The 17835-nt window shown below is 55.4% G+C and overlaps 2 protein-coding genes across 7 annotated transcripts in view; one reads left to right on the top strand and one right to left on the bottom strand.

Annotated features, from left to right (window-relative positions):
• Nucleotides 1-2139: 2139 nt before the first annotated feature.
• PLEKHG4 (pleckstrin homology and RhoGEF domain containing G4) lies at nucleotides 2140-11389 on the top strand. 3 transcript variants are annotated; one of them, XM_020884957.2, is made up of 22 exons: nucleotides 2140-2172; nucleotides 2476-3190; nucleotides 3332-3427; nucleotides 3507-3630; nucleotides 3719-3812; nucleotides 3901-3975; nucleotides 4056-4172; nucleotides 4342-4440; nucleotides 4529-4677; nucleotides 4829-4967; nucleotides 5061-5177; nucleotides 6683-6865; nucleotides 7114-7616; nucleotides 7692-7938; nucleotides 8655-8744; nucleotides 8828-9049; nucleotides 9142-9312; nucleotides 9387-9564; nucleotides 9880-9996; nucleotides 10132-10368; nucleotides 10458-10573; nucleotides 10745-11389. In XM_020884957.2, the coding sequence occupies exons 2-22, from the start codon at nucleotides 2683-2685 to the stop codon at nucleotides 10748-10750; spliced, it is 3588 nt and encodes a 1195-aa protein (XP_020740616.2). In that variant the 5' UTR covers nucleotides 2140-2172; nucleotides 2476-2682; the 3' UTR covers nucleotides 10751-11389. The 3 variants fall into 3 exon arrangements, with proteins under 3 accessions (XP_020740616.2, XP_020740615.2, XP_020740617.2); XM_020884956.2 differs by having other exon boundaries at nucleotides 2158-2240; XM_020884958.2 differs by lacking the exons at nucleotides 2140-2172; nucleotides 3332-3427 and having other exon boundaries at nucleotides 2383-3190.
• The window catches only part of KCTD19 (potassium channel tetramerization domain containing 19), a 24869-nt gene continuing 18366 nt past the window's right edge, over nucleotides 11333-17835 (bottom strand). For 2 of the 4 annotated variants that reach the window (XM_020884961.2, XM_020884962.2), the window contains exons 8-16: nucleotides 17102-17205; nucleotides 16460-16602; nucleotides 16178-16261; nucleotides 15798-15912; nucleotides 14786-15413; nucleotides 13269-13460; nucleotides 12942-13096; nucleotides 12497-12598; nucleotides 11333-11571 (exon numbers count right to left, since the gene is read on the bottom strand). In XM_020884961.2, the coding sequence (XP_020740620.1) occupies nucleotides 11347-11571; nucleotides 12497-12598; nucleotides 12942-13096; nucleotides 13269-13460; nucleotides 14786-15413; nucleotides 15798-15912; nucleotides 16178-16261; nucleotides 16460-16602; nucleotides 17102-17205 (1748 nt within the window). In that variant the 3' untranslated portion in view covers nucleotides 11333-11346. Of the gene's footprint in view, nucleotides 11592-12496; nucleotides 12599-12941; nucleotides 13097-13268; nucleotides 13461-14785; nucleotides 15414-15797; nucleotides 15913-16177; nucleotides 16262-16459; nucleotides 16603-17101; nucleotides 17206-17835 lie in introns of all 4 variants that reach the window. The other 2 variants (XM_020884963.2, XM_020884965.2) reach the window with 2 other exon arrangements.

The raw sequence follows: 17835 nt of genomic DNA, 5'->3' as shown, positions 1-17835 counted from the left end.
ACCCTCTGCCTCTTCTGTGGCCCTCTCCGACTGAGCCTCTGAATCTGCTTCCATTTGTGACTCTGGTTTACATCTGGCTCATAAATGGAGAGCCTCAGGAGGGCAGGGCTGGTGTGACCAGTCTCAGGCACCCCTCAATATTTATTCCAGGCCCTGTGCTAGATACAAGAAATACAGAAGTGGGCAATACATGGTCTCTGTCTTCACAAAGCTTACAATGCAATTGTAAGCTTACAATTACAATTCTGTGCAGAGTGACTAAACCAAGGCCTGGCCCTGCCCCTGAATCTATCTGCCTGTGCCCAGGGGTGCTGGGGTCAGCTATGGCCTGTGGCTTGAGGCTTCTTGTCTTTGGCTCTGGAGGAATACATGTGCCAGCCAGCAGGTCTAACCAGCTCTTAGGGCTCACAGGGAGCCTGGCTGGTGGGTGGGGGTGGGCAGACAGTGGGCAGCAGAAGGGGAGGGAGGGAGCTGGAGGCAGTGACTCAGTGGGGCGGCTCTAAGACAGCTGGGGAGGGTGCCAAGGCTGGTCCTGATGCTCGCTGAAGCTAGAGGAGGGTGGGATGAGAAGGCCTGCTGGGGGTTGGGGATGGAGCAGGACAACCCCAAGCCTCCTCACTCGCAGCCACATCCTCTGAAGAAGGAGGCTCCTGAGAGGCTGACTTGGTGCTGATGTGGCAGCTGCAACGGTGGGGAGGGGAGGATTGCTGGTGCTCCTTCTGATGCCCTGATTCCCTCCTCTGGCAGCTTCTTGAAGGAGGTGACTACCCTAGAGCCAGGGAAGCCACTGTAGCCCTGCCCTCTCTCTACAAGGAACCCAGGGCCTGAATAAGGTTAAGGGGCACGGTGTCTTCTTCTGGTCACATAGCCTACCTTCTTATAATCTTCCCACAAGTTTGGGGGAGTGTCAGGCCAGACCCACATGTCCCCGAAGGGACTTCACACCTCAGAGCTGAGCGAGATCTCATAGGTCAGCTCTCCAAGTGACTTTCACCAGTTCAGGATCCTCTGACCGAGCATGAAATGAAGGGCAGGGCTCCAACACAGCCCAAGAGCTGGCAGCAAGTGGACCTCTGACATACAGGTCTTTCCTAGTTCTCAGGGGGCAATCCCAGGAGAAAGGAACGACTTTCCTTCTTTCTTTTACAGGTGAGTAAGATGAGGCTCGAGCAGCACTGAGTTGCAGGAGCTCACCCAGCAGGTAAGGGGAAGGGCATACCTGGCCCTCTGCTTGCTGAATCCTGTCCTCGGTCCCAGCCTCTTTGGCTGGACTTTGTGGTAGGGGCTGTGGAGCTGGGGAGAGGGTGTATATGACAGAAGTGCCAAGAACGCAAGGGAGTGGAGAGTCCGGGCTTGGTGGATTCTGGCGAATCTGGGTCAGCACCCACTACAGAGCTCCCTCCTTTCCTCTAGCCCAGACAGCAGCCCCCACGTCCCATCATGGGATCCCATCATGGGATCATACAACCTGTCTCTCGGTGCCTGGGCCTGAGGACTGGAAAGGAAGAGAGGGGCTGCAATGGAAGGGCCCCTCCCTCCATGAAGATACCCCTACTGGCTGCCAGCAGCATGAAGCAGCTGGTCTGGGCTTCCGGAGTCTCTCTTCCTAGGGGTCTCCAGGCAGACAGAAGCGCTCCTTGTTTTGCCCAGGGAGGCTGGGGCTGTACTCCCTCCATCCTCGTGCATTTAAGAGCAGAAGCCTCCCCCACCCCCACCCTGCCACTCCGCCAGCCCCCTCCCTCGCCCCCAGGCAGACCCCTGGCTCACTCACCCTCGCGCACCTACGCCGCCTTCCAAGAGGGGGAGCGCTTCTGGCGCGCTGAGCAGGCCGGGGGCGTGGGGGCCGTGGGAAGGCCGCTGGTCGTTGCCCCTACCGGCGGACTGAGAAGCCAAGTCAAAGTCAGCTGGAAGTCCCGGGGGCGAAGCCGAGCCGTCCCGGCCCGCGGGGTACGAAGGGGCGGCTCGGCAGGGGGCGCTGCGAGAGCCGGCGTCTCGGCGCTCTCTGGCCGGCTTGGGCTCGGGCGGCTGCCGTCGGGCCGGGCGGGGTGGGCGGTGGCTGCGTCCTCCGGCCCCCAGGGGGCGGTGCTGCGCCGCCGCGTTCCCTGCTGCGCCCGTGCCCGCCCCCGCGGTCTGGAGGCTGCGCACCGTAGCCGCCGTCGAGGCAGCGATGCGGTACGTTCGAGGGCTCCGGCTGCCTGGCGTTTTGGGTTCGCGTTACCCCGTCGGCGCGTCCTGACGTTGTGAGCGTGACCGGCGGGCGGGCAAGGAAATGGGAGCGCGAGTGTCCGTGGCGAGGCCGGGGTCGGCCGGGCCGGCGCGAGCGCGAGCACGAGGCGGCGCCCCGCCCCCGCCTTGAGCGTCCCACCCGCGCAGGCCGGCCCAGCGTGGGGCCCTTTGGGCGAAGGCCCACGGGAGCTCGGCCCCGCCGGTCCCAAGCTTGAGGGAGAGACCCCAGACCTTCTCCTTTCTCCTCAGGCCTCAACTGCGACAGCCGCTGTGCTCCCGGTGCCGGGCACCAAGACTGGTGCCTCCTACGGCCTAGTGCCTTCCGCCTGCATCGCCCACCGACCCTACCCGTCCATCTTCAACGTGTTTCCTGGATGAGCTGAGGTCTCAGTTCACACCGAGGGCTTAGCTCCTCTCCCGTTTGCTTGGAGCAGGCCCACCCTTAAGGAAGGGGTGATGGAAGGGCCCCTGGAGGATGGGGATGAGTCTCCAGAGTCCCAGGGCCATGCCACCGACTGGAGATTTGCTGTGTGCAGTTTCAGAGATGCCTGGGATGAGGGGGAACCTGCTCCCCAGATCCAGGCTAAGAACCCCCATCCTCCAAGCCCACCAGCAGGGGCAGCTGGGGAGGAGCTCCAGGGCAGCCCTCTGCCTGGCGAGCTTCAATCACCCGCAGGACAGATGGTTGCAGATGAGTCGGGGCATGGCCAGAAGGGCACATTAGGAGGGTCCTCTGTCCACATGAATGAACCAGCCTCCTATGGAGTGGAGATCCTCCTAAGTCCAATGTCTTCCCACCTTAGTCTGGCACAGGGTGAGAATGACAGCCAAGGAGGAGACTTGGCAGGGGACTCAGTTTCAGGCAGGGTCGTGCCAGTCCGCTTGGACCCTGAAGGGTTGGACAGTGACCCTGTGAACCATGGAGGTCGTTTATCTGAGACGTCGTCAGGGCTACTGGAGGCAGGTAAGGAAGGCTGGGCCAGGGAAGTCTTGGGAGGGAAGGAGGGAGGGTCCTTCTGATCCTATTCAGGCTAAAGCCCAGGTGCAAATAGGGGGTCTCTGGGTAGATTGCCCAGTGTAGACCCAAACAGTTTTCCTCCCCAAGACTCCCACAGATCCAGGCTCTTGAAGTCCACTGACTACCTCCTGGCCCAAGACCTTGCCTGGGAGCTGCTTGCCAGTGGCATGGCTGCCCTGCCAGGTAGCTAGCTGGGAGACACTAAAGGCAGTACAGGTGGGGTGGCTTGATTGAGCAGATGTTCACTGCCTTTTCCCCACAGGGACTCGAGATGTAGAAGGCCGGGCAGTGCTGCTTCTGTGTGCCCATAACTCAGCCTGGAATCACCCCAAGTGCAACAGCCATGAGCTCGTCCGCCTCCTGCTCTACTTGCAAAGCATCCCCAGGTTGGGGGAGGAGGTTGGGGGACAGAACCTGAGCCAGGAGATGGCAGGGTTGGGGAAATAGATACTCAACCAAAGCCTGCTCCTTTAGGCCCAAAGTACAGACCTTGGGACTGACCGTGTTGGTGGATGCCCGGATTTGTTCCCCAAGCTCTTCCATGTTCTGGGGGCTCAGCCAACTGCAAGTGAGTACAGGATTGTAGCTCTCTTCTTCCCCCCAGCCATTCCTTTCGTGTAGGGTCGGGGTCAGGGCTGAGCTCAGATTCTTTGCAGGAAGCAGTCCCGGGATCAGTGCACCGTGTGCTGCTGGTGGGAAAGCTGCCAGAGGAAGTGCCTGCAGGGCTACAGGTACTGAGCCATTTTGGTCAGGGTGGAGATGGGGTGAGTCCCCACCAGGCCTGAGTCCACTACACCTCCTTTTTCTGCAGTTAGAGCATCTATCCTCTCACCAAAGCCTACTGACCCACATCTCCACTTCAGAGTTGCTCACTTCACTAGGAGGAGGCCTGCCTTACTGTCACCAGGCTTGGCTGGACTTCCGGATGGTCTGTACACTGGGTGGGGCATTGGGTGGGTAGGCAGGCGATCTGGTCAGCAGAGGAGCCTCCCCTGGGCTGGCTTGAGCAGTGCATAGCTGGCTGCAGTGGCCTGGGATCCAAGATGCCTGGGACCAGCCCTGTGCTCTGCACTGGTCATGCCTGACTCTGTTCACAGCGTCTGGAAGCCCTCCTGCAGAGCTGCCAGGGGATTTGTGCCCTGCTTCAGGGAGCCATTGAGAGCATGAAGGCTGTACCCCAGCCCATGGAATCTGGGGTGAGTGTCCCCTCTTGACACCTCCCCAAATTCTCCCTATCTTCCTTCTTCCACACGTGCCTCCACCACCTGTTGCTCTTAACCATAGGAAGTTGGTCGACTGCTGCAGCAGGCACGGGTCCTGATGGAGCATGTGCTAGACTCTCCACGGTTGGCATGGCTACAATGCCAGGGAGCCTTGGAGCTCACATGGCTAAAGCAAGAGGTCCCAGAGGTGACCCTGAGCCCAGACTACAGGTAGGTACAAGCTCAGGTCTTGCCCCAGCCCACCATATGCCATGCCAAGGACTCAGTGTCTGGCCCAAACCAGCCAGGATTATGGTCCCAAGACAGGGTCAAGTAGAGCTAGGCACCTGGAAGGGGCACTAAGACGTGTACCACGCACCAGGTCAGCAGTGGATGAGGTTGAGGAGCTGTATGGCCGTGTGGATGGATTGCTGCACCAATTGACCCTGCAGGGTAACCGCCGAATACAAGCGCTGGAGTTGGTCCAGACGCTGGAGGCCCAGGAGGGCGAGCTGCACCAGGTGAGAACTATCTGCCCAGGTGGGCCTCACCTCTAATCTTAAGCATTACCCCACCCCATAGCAACTCTCCTTTCCTTGTTCGTACTCTTCCAGATGGAAGTGTGGCTTCAGCAGGTGGGCTGGCCAGCACTTGAGGAGTTCAGGGAGCCCTCACTGGACATGCTGCTTCAGGCCCAAGGCCCTTTTCGGGAACTGGACCAGATTGCTCAGGTGAGTCTGGTTACTTGTTCCTTGTGTAGGTATTGGAGCACTTTGCCAGAAACTTGGAATGCAGAGTGGGTGAAAGTAAATCTAGTCTTCATTCTCTTGGAAATTACAAGCCAGTGGAGGAGATCAGTTGTAACCAAAGATTGAAAGTCATGTATATATGACAATGGCAACCCACTCCAGTATTCTTGCCTGGAGAATCCCATGGACAGGGGAGCCGGCAAGCTACCGTCCATAAGTTGCAAAGAGTTGGACGTGACTGTGCGACTGAGCACATTTGTTCTTTCTGTGCAAAAGTTCTAGAGAGAAGCAATACAGGTGTTTCTATCTGAGTGTATGATGAAGTCTTGAACCAGGAAGGGTCTTGGGCAAACTCTCTCGAGATAGTGACTTTTGATCTGAGATCTGAAGGATAGGTTGACATTAACCAGGCAGAAGAGGGTTAGAGATAAGACATGTTTCAGACTGAGGAAGCAAAAGGCATGTGCAAAGGTCCTGTGATAGGAGGGAGTGTGGCTTGCCTGAGGAACCATCAGAAAGTCATTGAGGATGAAATACAGAGCAGAAGATGGAGGGAGAGTGGGGTGAGATGAGGTAAAATGAGGCCGGAAGAGTGGCCAGTGGCCAGGAACTGGGTCCTGTAATGGAGTACAATTTAAGCAGGAAAATCTTATAATCAGATCTGTATTCTAGAAATATTACCATAACTCCTGGGTAGACAGTGACTTGGTGGATGGACATGCAGAGTCCATTGAAGAGGCACTTGTGGCGGTCCAGGTGGGAAAGATGCTACTCTGGCCAGGATGGTGGCAGAGGAGATAACATTTGAGAAGTTGATGGGATTCAATGGTGGATACATACGAGGCTGTAAGAGGGAGAAGCGTTTACAAAGGTGAATATGTCCTGTTCCCTGAGAGACGGGCCTTCTGGGGGAAAGGGCGTTCATCTCTCCAGCCTTGGATGAACTCTGGAAATGACCATAAGGGAAGGAGAGGGAGCGCTGAGTGTCGAGGCTCGTTTGGTGGTTGTAGGTGTACGGGTGATGTTTGAAGTGTGTTTGCACATGATTGCCTGAGGGGAGAGAGTGGACTGTCTTCAGGAACACCAAGGTTTAACAACGGAGGTAAGGGATGGGGGATCAGGAGCAGGGAAGCACTAGAGAAAGCCAAGGAGAATCAGGGAGAAGGGGAGAGGTCAGGGGAGCTAGAGGAGAGAGGTTTGGTACTACTGAATGGTAAGAGAGGAAGCCTGAGAGGCGCTGGGGATGGGGAGTAGAGTGGGGTTGCAGAAGGCCAACATAGTTAAGAAGTAGTGATGAAAATAACGGTTTCCTCAGGGAGTTTGGCTGTGGAGAGGAGCACAGAGAGAGGGGGTTGGGGGAGGGGTTGCAGAGCTTTAGTCTTCACAGAAGTGACTTGATGATGCCATGTAGACATCCATGGAAAAGACTTGGGCTCAGCAACTGCAATGCCAGGCCTAGGCTTGCTGATTCCAGACTCTGTCTCCAGGAACAGGTCAGGCGAGCAGAGAAATGTCTGCAGCCACTGGTTGGCTGTGATGCGGCCGAACTGGGCCCCTTTGGGACCCGCTTTCTGACCCTGCAAACCCAGCTGGCCGACTTCTCTAGGGCTTTGGCCCAGCGGCGGCAGCGACTGGCAGATGCTGAGAAACTCTTGCAGTTCTTCAAGCAGGTGGGTGAGGGGTCCTGTCCCTGGTTCCAGGTGGTCAGAGAAGTCAGAGGGGTGGCTGCTTAGTGCTACGGCAGCCTGAGCTTTGAAGGATATCGTGCCTGTTTTCTCTCCCTGTTTTCAGTCTGACGCCCAAATCCACTGGGGATGCAGCCTGGGGCCACCGTTCCGTGGGGATGGGGGGAGATAGAGAAGGCTCAGCAGTCTTGGGGAGATCCTTCCTCAGCACCCATCTGGCCTTGGTGTTGCAGGCCTTGACCTGGGCCGAGGAGGGGCAGCAAGTGTTGGCAGAGCTGGAACAGGAGTGCCCAGGGGTTGTGCTGCAGCGGCTGCAGCTGCACTGGACCAAGCACCCGGACTTGCCTCCTGCCCACTTCAGAAAGATGTGGGCTCTAGCCACAGGGCTGGGATCTGAGGGCATTCGCCAGGAGTGCCGCTGGGCCTGGGCGCGGTGCCAGGATACCTGGCTGGCCCTGGATCAGAAGTTAGAAGCTGCTCTGAAGTCACCCCCGACGGGTAGCACAGCTAGCCTGTGTGTCAGCCGGGTCCCAGTGGTACCTGCCGTCCCTCCCCTGAGAAAGGCCTATAGCCTTGATCGGAATCTGGGATTGAGTCTCAGAGAACCTGCCCACCAGTGCCACCATGAGGCTGTTGTACCTGCCTGCCACAGACCAGAGGCTGGGGATGGTGCCCAGTCAGGGTCATGCCCCACCATGCCTCCTCCAGGGAGCTGTGACCCCAGGAGCCCCAACAGGTACAGAGAGTGGGCAGGGCAGGGAGGATGGTGGCAGGGCAGATGTCTTGGGTCTTGACTCCACCTCCCTGGTAGACTTCAGCTGGTGCTGGCGGAGATGGTGGCTACAGAGAGGGAGTATGTCCGTGCCCTGGACTACACCATGGAGAACTACTTCCCTGAGCTGGATCGCCCTGATGTGCCCCAGGGCCTCCGTGGCCAGCGTGCCCAACTCTTTGGCAACCTGGAGAAGCTGTGGGACTTCCACCGCCACTTTTTCTTGCGTGAGCTGGAGGCCTGTACCCAGCACCCGCCCCGGGTGGCCTATGCCTTCCTGCGCCATGTAAGCCCCACAGGCCACGAGGCCCCTGGCTGATCCTGCCACACTCAACAGCGAGCTATTGGGTCTGACCTTGGTGTCAGGTCCTGTGATGGGTACAGCTATGAGCAGGACCAACCAGCCCCTGTTATTCAGGGTGCTTTTAGTTTAGCAGAGGAGATGTGAGTGTAAAATAGATAATTCCAGATATAATTGGGGTTAGAAAAACATCCAGATAGGTGATGGTGAGTTATCAGTGAGGCAGGGGTACCCCCTTTAGAGAGAACAGTTAGAGAGGCATCTTAAGAGAAGCTGATGTTTGAGCTCAGGCCAGAGGGAGGGGCTGTAGTCAGAGCATTCCATTCAGAGGAAAGATCAAGCACAACGTGCTGGGCAGGACAGAGGCCCTGTGGTCGAGAAGCAGACGGGTCAGTGTAGCTTAGTGTTGTGAGCAAGGGAAGGGTCGTCCGAGGTGAGATGGGACCAGAGCAGAGCTCTTGGGGCCGTGGGAGTGGCAGGGCTGTGTGCAGGACTTCCTCCCCAGAGCCCTGTAGACAAGCCCCTCCCTGCACAGCGCCTGTTCCTGCCAGATCACCCGTCACTCCAAGCAGGGCAGGTAGGATCTGTCGGTGGGAGGCCTTCTGGCTACACGTCGGCAATTTGGGCCTCCCGAGCTGAGAGTGGTCTGACCCCCTTGGATGCCGGCCCATTGCACCTGGTCAAACTGTGTATCTTTGCAGAGGGTGCAGTTTGGGATGTACGCACTCTACAGCAAGAATAAACCACGCTCTGATGCCCTGATGACCAGCTATGGTCATGTCTTCTTCAGGGTGGGTGAGCCTGAGCCTGTAGCGGGAGAGGGGATGGAACAAACAACGGGAAGCTCCCTGACGGTGTCTGATGCACCCGGCAGGACAAGCAGCAGGCACTGGGAGACCACTTGGACTTGGCCTCCTACCTGCTGAAGCCCATCCAGCGCATGAGCAAGTACGCGCTGCTGCTGCAGGAGCTGGCGCGGGCCTGCGGGGGACCCGCACAGGAGCTGAGTGCCCTGCGGGCTGCCCAGAGCCTCGTGCACTTCCAGCTGCGACATGGCAATGACTTGCTAGCCATGGATGCCATCCATGGCTGTGACGTGAGTCTTGGCAGGCTGTGGTGGCCAGGGGCAGTGGGTGTGAAGGGAGGGGGCGGAAGAGGCCAGGCACCCACCAGACCCCCACTTGGCAGGTCAACCTCAAGGAACAGGGCCAGTTGGTCCGGCAGGATGAGTTCACAGTACGCTGTGGGCGCCACAAATCCCTGCGTCGCATTTTCCTCTTTGAGGAGCTGTTGCTTTTCAGCAAGCCTCGCCGAGGACCCACAGGTGTCGACATGTTTACCTACAAGCGCTCTTTTAAGGTAGGCCCACCCGGCCCCTCCCCATACCCCCAGCACCCCTAGAGCCTCACTGAGCTCCTCTCTTGGCCACACAGATGGCAGACCTTGGCCTCACTGAGTGCTGTGGGGACAACAACCTGCGCTTTGAGATCTGGTTTCGCCGTCGCAAGGCCAAGGACACCTTTGTGCTACAAGCCGCCAGCTTGGCCACCAAGCAGGCCTGGACAGCTGACATCTCCCGCCTGCTCTGGAGGCAGGCCGTCCACAACAAGGGTGGGTGTCTGCCCCATTTCATCCCATGATCCCCTCCTTGGAGAGCTTACATTGTCCCCGAGGGGCCCCAGGGAGGGCCTCAGGAACTGGAAACACTGGGGAGGGTGGAAAAGGTCCAGCAGCAACAGCCAGCACAGGTAAAGAACTCAAGTCAGGCAGTCCTTACGTCACCATCTCAGGCTGAGGACATGTAAGCCTCTGAGTGTTTGGTGCACAGGACAGTCCACATGCTATGGGTGTCCAGGAGAGACTTTATATGAGAAGGGGGAGTGATAAAGGGCCAGGCTGACGTCCAGATATCCACTTTCCACCTAGAGGTGCGCATGGCTGAGATGGTGTCTATGGGTGTGGGGAACAAGGCCTTCCGGGACATCGCCCCCAGCGAAGAAGCCATCAACGACCGCACTGTCAACTATATCCTGAAGTGCCAAGGTAGCAGACAGGCTGCGGGGATGGGGTGGGGAGAGCTGCTCAGGGAGCGATGTGGGCCTCTGGCAGTACTAGCACTCCCCTCAGGACCTCAGCCCAGCTGGGCTCTGGCCCAGCCAGACTCTCTTTCTCATGCAGCGGTTCGCTCTCGAGCCTCCATTGCTGTGGCTCCCTTCGACTCTGACAGCCCCTACCTGGGGGCCTCAAGTGCCCTTCCTGGAGACCCTGCCTCTTGCTCCGTACTGGGGTCCCTCAACCTGCATCTGCACAGAGACCCAGCTCTTCTGGGCTTCCGCTGGCCCCTGTATTCTACCAGTTTCCCAGAGGAAGCGGCACTGGAGACGGACGCCGAGCTGGGCAGTCAGCCATCTTTGAGTAGGTTTCTGGGCTTTCCCAGAGGCAGGAGGGCATGACTTGGGGTCTGGGCCTCCCCTGCTGATGGCTCACTTGGCCTCCCTTCCCAGCTCCTGAGGACTCAGAGGTTTCCTCCCAGTGCCCATCTGCCAGTGGCTCCAGTGGCTCAGACAGCAGCTGTGTGTCAGGGCAGATCCTGGGCAAGGGCCTGGAGGACTTGTCCTACGTGAGTGCCATTTTGCCTTGTACCTACCGGCGCTTTCTCAGCTCTACCTAGGCCTATGGCACCCTTGTCTTTAGGTGGAAATGAGGGTGGTGGAACAGAGACATTCCTTAGAGACCCCACCTGGATCCCGAGCCAGGGAAATATGTGTTCATACCTGGCTTTGTACCACAGGTCTGAGCCTGGGCTTGAAGGTGGGCAGTGGATCCAGGAGTCATTAGATCCAAGGAGCATCACCTCCCTGGAGATCTGCTATGACCAGGCCATGGGCGGCAACTGGGTCACCTCCAGGCCATATGCACAGTCCTGTTGACCACCCATTCTGATGTCTGTGTCCATTGGACAGATCGGCAGTGACTCTCTCCAGGGGATTCTGGCAGCAGAGCCTAAATGAGCACCCTCATTTTGGGCTCCTGGCCCATGTCCCCTTCTGTCCCTATCTTCTGCTCCCACCCAGAGCAGAAGGTGGATGTATGTTTCTATGCCCTAGGCTAGTGGGATGTTGAGTGGCTCTGGTAGTGACTAAGCTGCCCCACCCTTTAGGAGGAACAGAGCTGTGTTCCTTGCCACTGCTTCCCAACTCTGGGTCTCAAAGCCAGGCTCATCCATACTGGACTCTTCCTCTTGCCTGCCCTAGCTCCCCAGTCCAGTTTGGTTACATGGACTCAGAGGTTTTTGAATAACTTTCAGTTAGAGTTGTATAAGATTATTTCACTGGTTGTAAGGTCTTTGGTTCTCAGAGATAGAGTCCAGACCCTTGACTCGTGGTTTATTCTTTATTTGTTTATAATAAAAAATAAATTGATAATGCACCTTTCAGTGGGGACATCCCTGGTTAAAATGCATCTTGGCGATGGGATGGGTGGGATGTGGCGGCAGCATATCTCCCCAAGCATGGCTGGGCACCTTAGCCATCTTGTAAGTACTTGCTCAGGACAGAGTAAGAGACAGACCTTGACAGGCCTCTCTGGATGAGCAGGTCCACACAGCGGCCATATTTCCTGGCGAAAGGCAACGTGAGCTGGAAGGAAAGGCTGGTCTTACTCCTAGCTGGCTGCTACTCTAGCTTTGTGAGGGCCTCCTATCTGGGTGGGGGCAGGGTTGGGGCAAAGCCAGTTGGTGCTGTTGACCTCAGTTCTGCCTAAAGGCATCTCACAGACCTGGGGCTCAGAGTGGCTATCAGGGCACAGAATGAAATGAATAGAGGATCAAAAGTGCATGTTCTCTGTCATCGGTTTTCCACTTTCTAGTTGTAGATGCTGACTTCATTTCCAGTCAACAGACTAGGCAGAGGCTAGTAACTTGGCACTATTATGTTTATGGTGAAAGGTGTTATAATAACGTACTTGATTATAGAAATAGATTAATGAAAAATTAGCCAAATCTTTTTCACCTCCAACATTCAAATAAAAATTTGAATCCTAAAATTATTTGAAGGACTCAAAAACAAAAACTGGGGTCACTCCTTTGCCCTTATTGAAGAATTTTCTTTGTAAAAACTGCTTTATAGTAGCTTAAGTAGAAAAGGAATGTATGATACAAAAGTATTGACATCATGTTTGAGTAGGTGATGTTGGTATCTATAACTCACTGAAAGCATGTGACTGCCAATAGTTTCTCTGATTTCAACACCCCAAAACGAGTTCATATGATGTGCATCCCTGGTCAGGGTTGTTAGTGATGAAGGCTAATTTGGCAAACATTGGAGAAGACTATAAAAAGTAGTGACCCAAATACTGCTTTTTGACCACTCTGGACAGGTTAATTTCAGCCATTGTTCCTCCCTTCCTGGGACCAGGGACTAGAGTTCTAGTTCCCTATCTTCACCTTCTGGGCAGCATTGGCTTGGCCCTCATGCAGCAAGACAGTGTCCATCTGAGTCTTCCAGAGGGTTGCCATTTCCCGTGGGGTGCAGGTGGCCCTCACCTCGACCCAGCTGTACAGGCGTTCCTGGGTGTGCCGGTCATCCTTGAATCCAGTGATGGCCAGCAAATCCACCACAAACTGCTTGGGGCTTATGTGCAGGGTCTGCCAGAAGAGCCCACAGTCAGGCAGGGCTGGAGGCCACAGCCTGAGACACATTTGCTCCCAGTCCCTTAGAGTGGGATGCAGAGCAGGGGCCTCTGGGCCTGCAGAAGCCACAGAGGTCGAGGGGTACCGTCACTTCAAACTGCCTCTTGGCCATGGCTCGGCCCAGGTGCTGCTGTCCTGTCTCCCGGTCCCTACCCTTCTTGCTACCCTTCTACCCCTCACTTCTTCCCCTAGCTGCTCCCCCAATCCCATTTTGGCTGCTCCCCCTTGTCTTGCACTATTGTTGTGGAGGTGAGGGGACAGTGGAGAAGGAACAGGGCCTGGGGCCAATCACACATACCCACAGCCGGTTGACCAGGGAGACCACCTTGGCTGTGATGGCTTTGGGGTCATTTTGCCGGATGGAATCCAGAATGATGTCAGTCAGGAAGCAGTGACATTTCTGTGCATAAAACATCTCTTCCCAGGACAGAGAGAAACTCAGGAAAGTCACCTCTGTGGAGGAGAATGGGGGTGTGGCCACATCTGCCATGGAGAGGGGCTCAGAGCCAGCCTTGGTTAGGGGGAGAAGTGCAGGGCTTCCAGGGAGACTCTATCCCTGAAGTACCTGGCTGGGGACTCAGGCATCTGCCCATGGGCAGGGCCAGGCCCAACTCCAGAGCCTCACCTCGGGGCTGGGGGCTGGCTGGGGGCGGCGTGCGCCTGAGGTGGTCCATGTGCGTGGTGTAGATGATGCTGTCCTCAAAGAACATGCACGAGCCATCACTGCCCACCACTGGGGGGTGGGTCACCTTGAGGATGACCCCTGTGTTGTCCCCCTCACTGGCCTCAGGCAGGGACAACTCAGGGGCAGGACTTTCTGTGAAAACAACATGGGGAGAGGTCTCTCCTTAAGCTCCATCAGAGCCCAAGCAGGGAGACCTCTGGCAACAGACCAGTGCAGTCAGTCACCAGCTCTCGCCTCCAGCTTCTCAGAAGCGGGAGCCTGGGCTGGCAGGGCCATGTTCTAACTCTCCTCTCTTCATCGCCCTGGAATCACTGCAACATACATCCTCAATTTCAGAACTCCAAGGAACTTTCCAAATCATCTGTTGAACTAGGCTAGTATAGTAAATAGAGCTGATCACAACCCAGCAGGGGACTGGAAATCTTTGTAAAATTATGAGATGAGCTTTTGCAGTGGCGGGGGTAGGGGGGTTGCTGATGCATGTCTACTCTGAAGAACATGCTTGACAGACCAACTGGGGGCTCACAGGCAGGGCCCAGGAACACCCCTCCAAGCATGACACAAGCCATTGAAAGAGAAAATGACAGAATATTGTAGGAAGGGCTTTGAGAGAGCAGAGGAAACAGTCCATAATAGCAGTTTTCAACCCACTTCCCTGGGCTGCTCCTCACTTCTCCACCACACACACTCCTCTCTGTTCAGCCTGGTCCCCATATACCCTCCTGTCTCCTGGACTTCTCCCCTTGGACGCCCATCAGTGCTTCATACACCCTGTGTCCTCTTCCCCAAGCCCTACTCCTCTCCTTCCCACCTCAGTGACTGTCCACCCCCTTGCAGTCACCCAAATCAGAAACCTGTCCCTTCCTTGGCCTGATCCTTTCCTGTTTCTTCCAACTGCCTCACCTGTTTCACCTAGGATGGTCTTGGCACTTCTAACATTTACCTCCTGCTACTGCATTTCCTCTGCCCCTGGAACAAACTTTCTAAATGCATACCTGGTTGTGCTTGCTCCCTTGTATAGAATGCTTCAGTGGCTGGCTGCTCCACTTAGGATCGGAACAAAGTACCAGGGCCTGAACTTGACCCACAAGACCTGTCCTGATTCCTAATGTCTTCAGCCTTATCTTTCATCACTTTATGAAGACTGGTTTCCAGCTGCTAGACCCATGACTTAGGTTTCTACAAGCACCCAAGACTTCTTTCCTCCGCTGACTCCTCAGCCCCAAACCCTTCTTTGTGCTCCTGTTGCTTTATAGGTCCTTCCTTTCATATGCCTCATGTGGCTTCTCAAGCCCCCAGGCCATGCCAGCGTGCCTGTCATTTCTGGGTCTTTTGCTTGGCAGTAGTGAATGCGCAGTTCTAGTCTCCTTTAATCACTAACTCACTCTGTGGTCTTGGCCAAGGTTTGCCTTCTCTGTTGTAAATGGGACTTAGGTTAAGGATGGGACAGGACTCACCTCTCTCCTTTGACCTCTGCTTGCCCCAGTCCTTCAGGGCGACAGCTTTTTTCATGGGGAAGTATGGATTAAAGTTTGGCTCTGGCCCCTTGTCTTTGGTTCCGGCTCCAGCCCCTGCCTGTGGGCCTGGGTCCTTCTCTGAGGCTGTGGAATGGCCTTTCCAGGAAGCTGAGCTGCTGGGCTGGGAAACAGCCTCACTTCCTGAGGAGTGCTGCAGGGTGGCTTCCTCCAAGGAGCTGCTCCGGGGGGCTGGCAGTGGCTGGAATTCCCACTGTTTACAGTTGACCATGTCCCACTCCCTTACCAGGGAGATAAGTTTTTGCATGGGGGTGACAGGAGGGTCTTTGGTTTCAGATTTCTGTGTGAGGTTGACAGTGGTACACTTCTTCTTGGGAGGACTCTCAGGGTGGCCCCCCCAGTGTCTAGGGTTGGCACATAGGCCAGGACAGTGTGAGTATGTGCTGGGATTACCTGCCCTCTTGGCACCTCGGCATAAGGACATCTGAATTGTCCGAGAGTACTGTTCGGCCTCCTCTATCTGGCTGGACCTGGCCAGGGTGCCCTTGGCCTTGTTCCACAGAGTTCGGTCACTGCAGTCTTGGAACTCCATCGGCATGCAAGCCATGGTCTGGGGAGAGGACACAGCAGCTCTGCGCATGTCGTACTCCCACACTGAAGCCTTACCCAAGATCTGATAAGCTGGGTTTCTTAAGACTTCACTTGCTTACCCAGAACAATTTTGTCCCCCACATGGGTCTAACATTTGAGATCTGCTCAGTTGGAGTGGGGTTGGTAACCAGCCCAGGGGCCTCTCACACACCAAAGGGGCATATCAGCATGCCAGGCCTCACACGGCCAGCACTTACTTGAGTTCAGAGACCAGTCACTGTGCCAGAGCCATGTAGGCCTGTCTCTCTCATTTTGCCATGCTCCCCAGTAGCAGGATCTGCCCCCCGAGCCCTGTGCTGGTGCCTTTCAGGACACCACCAAACCAGAGGAGGCTGGAACTTACTTCTTCGGTGTCTCTGCTGAACTCCCCCAGTGACCCTGGCCCTTCTGTTACCACGTGCAGCCTTCTGATGGGAAAAGCTTCTTCACTTTCAGATTCTTTCTCTTGGATCCATGACCTGCAGATTCCAAGAGGGTTTGGTTAGTGAGCAGAAGCTTCCACTAGTCCATTGACCAGGTGTGCCCTTTGGCTGAGAGTTCACTCAGGAAGGAGGGGCCTTAAGAGTTTCACTTAGGTCCCTGCCCAGTCTGGGCCTGCCCCCCCGCCCCCTTAACCCTAAGGAGAACAGGTCCTACTGGGAGGTGGGACTTAGGACAGGATTCCCAAGAGGCATATAAAGGTTCAAACTTTAGATCATGGTGTCAAGGGAGTGGATTCCTTACTTGTATGCCTCACACTGGACAAGTGCTTCTGAGAGAGATGGGATGTGGTATTCCTCCACCTCCTGGCAGAGGAGGGGCCATTCCCTGTGAATGATAAGAAGAGGTCACACTGGGCATCTGGGGTGGGAATGTGGATGGGGTTGTTGGCCTACAGAGCAGCTGCTCTGAACAGCAGTTCACATGTTGGAAATAACATAATCTCTTCTGTCAAGGCTGCAAACTCAAATTTCCTCCTTGCAGAGGGATAGGAGTTTCATCATATGATTTCCTTCCTGCACTCACTTAAATTCAGATGGTAAAAATAGTTTTCCAAGCCTCAGGAAGTTGAGAATGTGTCGGAACATTTGGCCATCCCCGTGGATCAGCAGGGTCTGTCCGTATGTTATCCAGTACACTCTCTGAGGGTTGGACAACAGTTCTGGATACTGCAAAGGGTTGGACATCAGACTCTGTTAGTCTGTTAGTTAGTTAGTTAGTTAGTCTGTTAGTCTGTTAGTTAAAGGGGCTATGTCCTCATTAAGGAGTAGGTCAGTCTTTGTTTTCCCACCCATTCCAGAGCAGAGGCTTTGGGATTTCTATCTCCCTGTCTTGTTGACCACAAAGAGACACATAAGGAGGAACAGAGCATCCAGGGAGAAGCACGTCATCTCTGCTCAAAGTATTGCTGGCTCCTCAACCACTCTCTTAAGCCGTTGGGGACCTCACCCTACATCCTGCCTTGGTCCAGGCCCCTCCCTACCCAGACTCCTGAAGGCTTTCCCAGCCTGCTGCTCATGCAGTAAGGGCACTCTGGACCTAGGAGTAGGGGGAAAAATCCTTGATGTAAGCAGGTGCTGGAGGCTGAGTGAAGGTCAGTGACAGGTTCCAAAGCATCTCAGCCACTGAAACTGCAAGGAGAGGAGGGCAGCCGCAGACCAGCAGTACCTTCAGCAGGGTCTGCAGGGTGGTTGCATACCAGTGGCTTCCAACATAAACTTTGATGATCTGTTGGAAGGAATACACAGTGATTTCTGCTGTCCACTCCTCATCTAAGGAAACCAATGAGAGAGAACATGTCACATGGCCAGAAGAACATTAGGTAGGGCATTTTGTCAATAAGGTATCACATGTTAAGACTCAGTATCTTCATCAGTCGTATTCTTTTGCCTACTCTGAGAAGCAGAAATCCCTAACACCAGCCCTCTCTGCTCCTCAGGCCTTTCCTGTGGCTTACCATAGAGTTTCCTGGGTGGTGAGATGGGTTTAGAACAGTAGCTTGGAGGGTCAGCTGGTGATTCTGAGTTGGGGGAGGGCCACCAACCCCAAGGGCACTGCTGTACTACCCCTGGCCCACCTCTCCCAAGAAAGCTTGACTAATGTTCCTTTCTATCTACATTGTTAAAGCCCTTCAGTTTCTGACTGGGTATGTCCTGGGTGTGTAGTTTTCCACATGGCCACTCAGACTGGAGCTAGGAGTCCCTCTGTATGTTCGAGCTTACGGTTTGGCAGATATCACAGACCTAACCTCTCATCAAATCATTACAGAGACCAAGCCTTGTGAATAGGCTTTATTCTGGAAAGGTGAATTCATGACCCTTATCCTGGGGATGACTAGATTTAGGCTTTGTTCTGGTATTTTAGAATCAGTTTCTTTTTTTTTTTTTTTTTTGAGAATCAGT

Source organism: Odocoileus virginianus, chromosome 20, assembly GCF_023699985.2.
Source record: "Odocoileus virginianus isolate 20LAN1187 ecotype Illinois chromosome 20, Ovbor_1.2, whole genome shotgun sequence".
In the NCBI taxonomy this organism is placed as follows: domain Eukaryota; kingdom Metazoa; phylum Chordata; class Mammalia; order Artiodactyla; family Cervidae; genus Odocoileus; species Odocoileus virginianus.
This window is presented reverse-complemented; position numbering and strand designations above follow the sequence as displayed.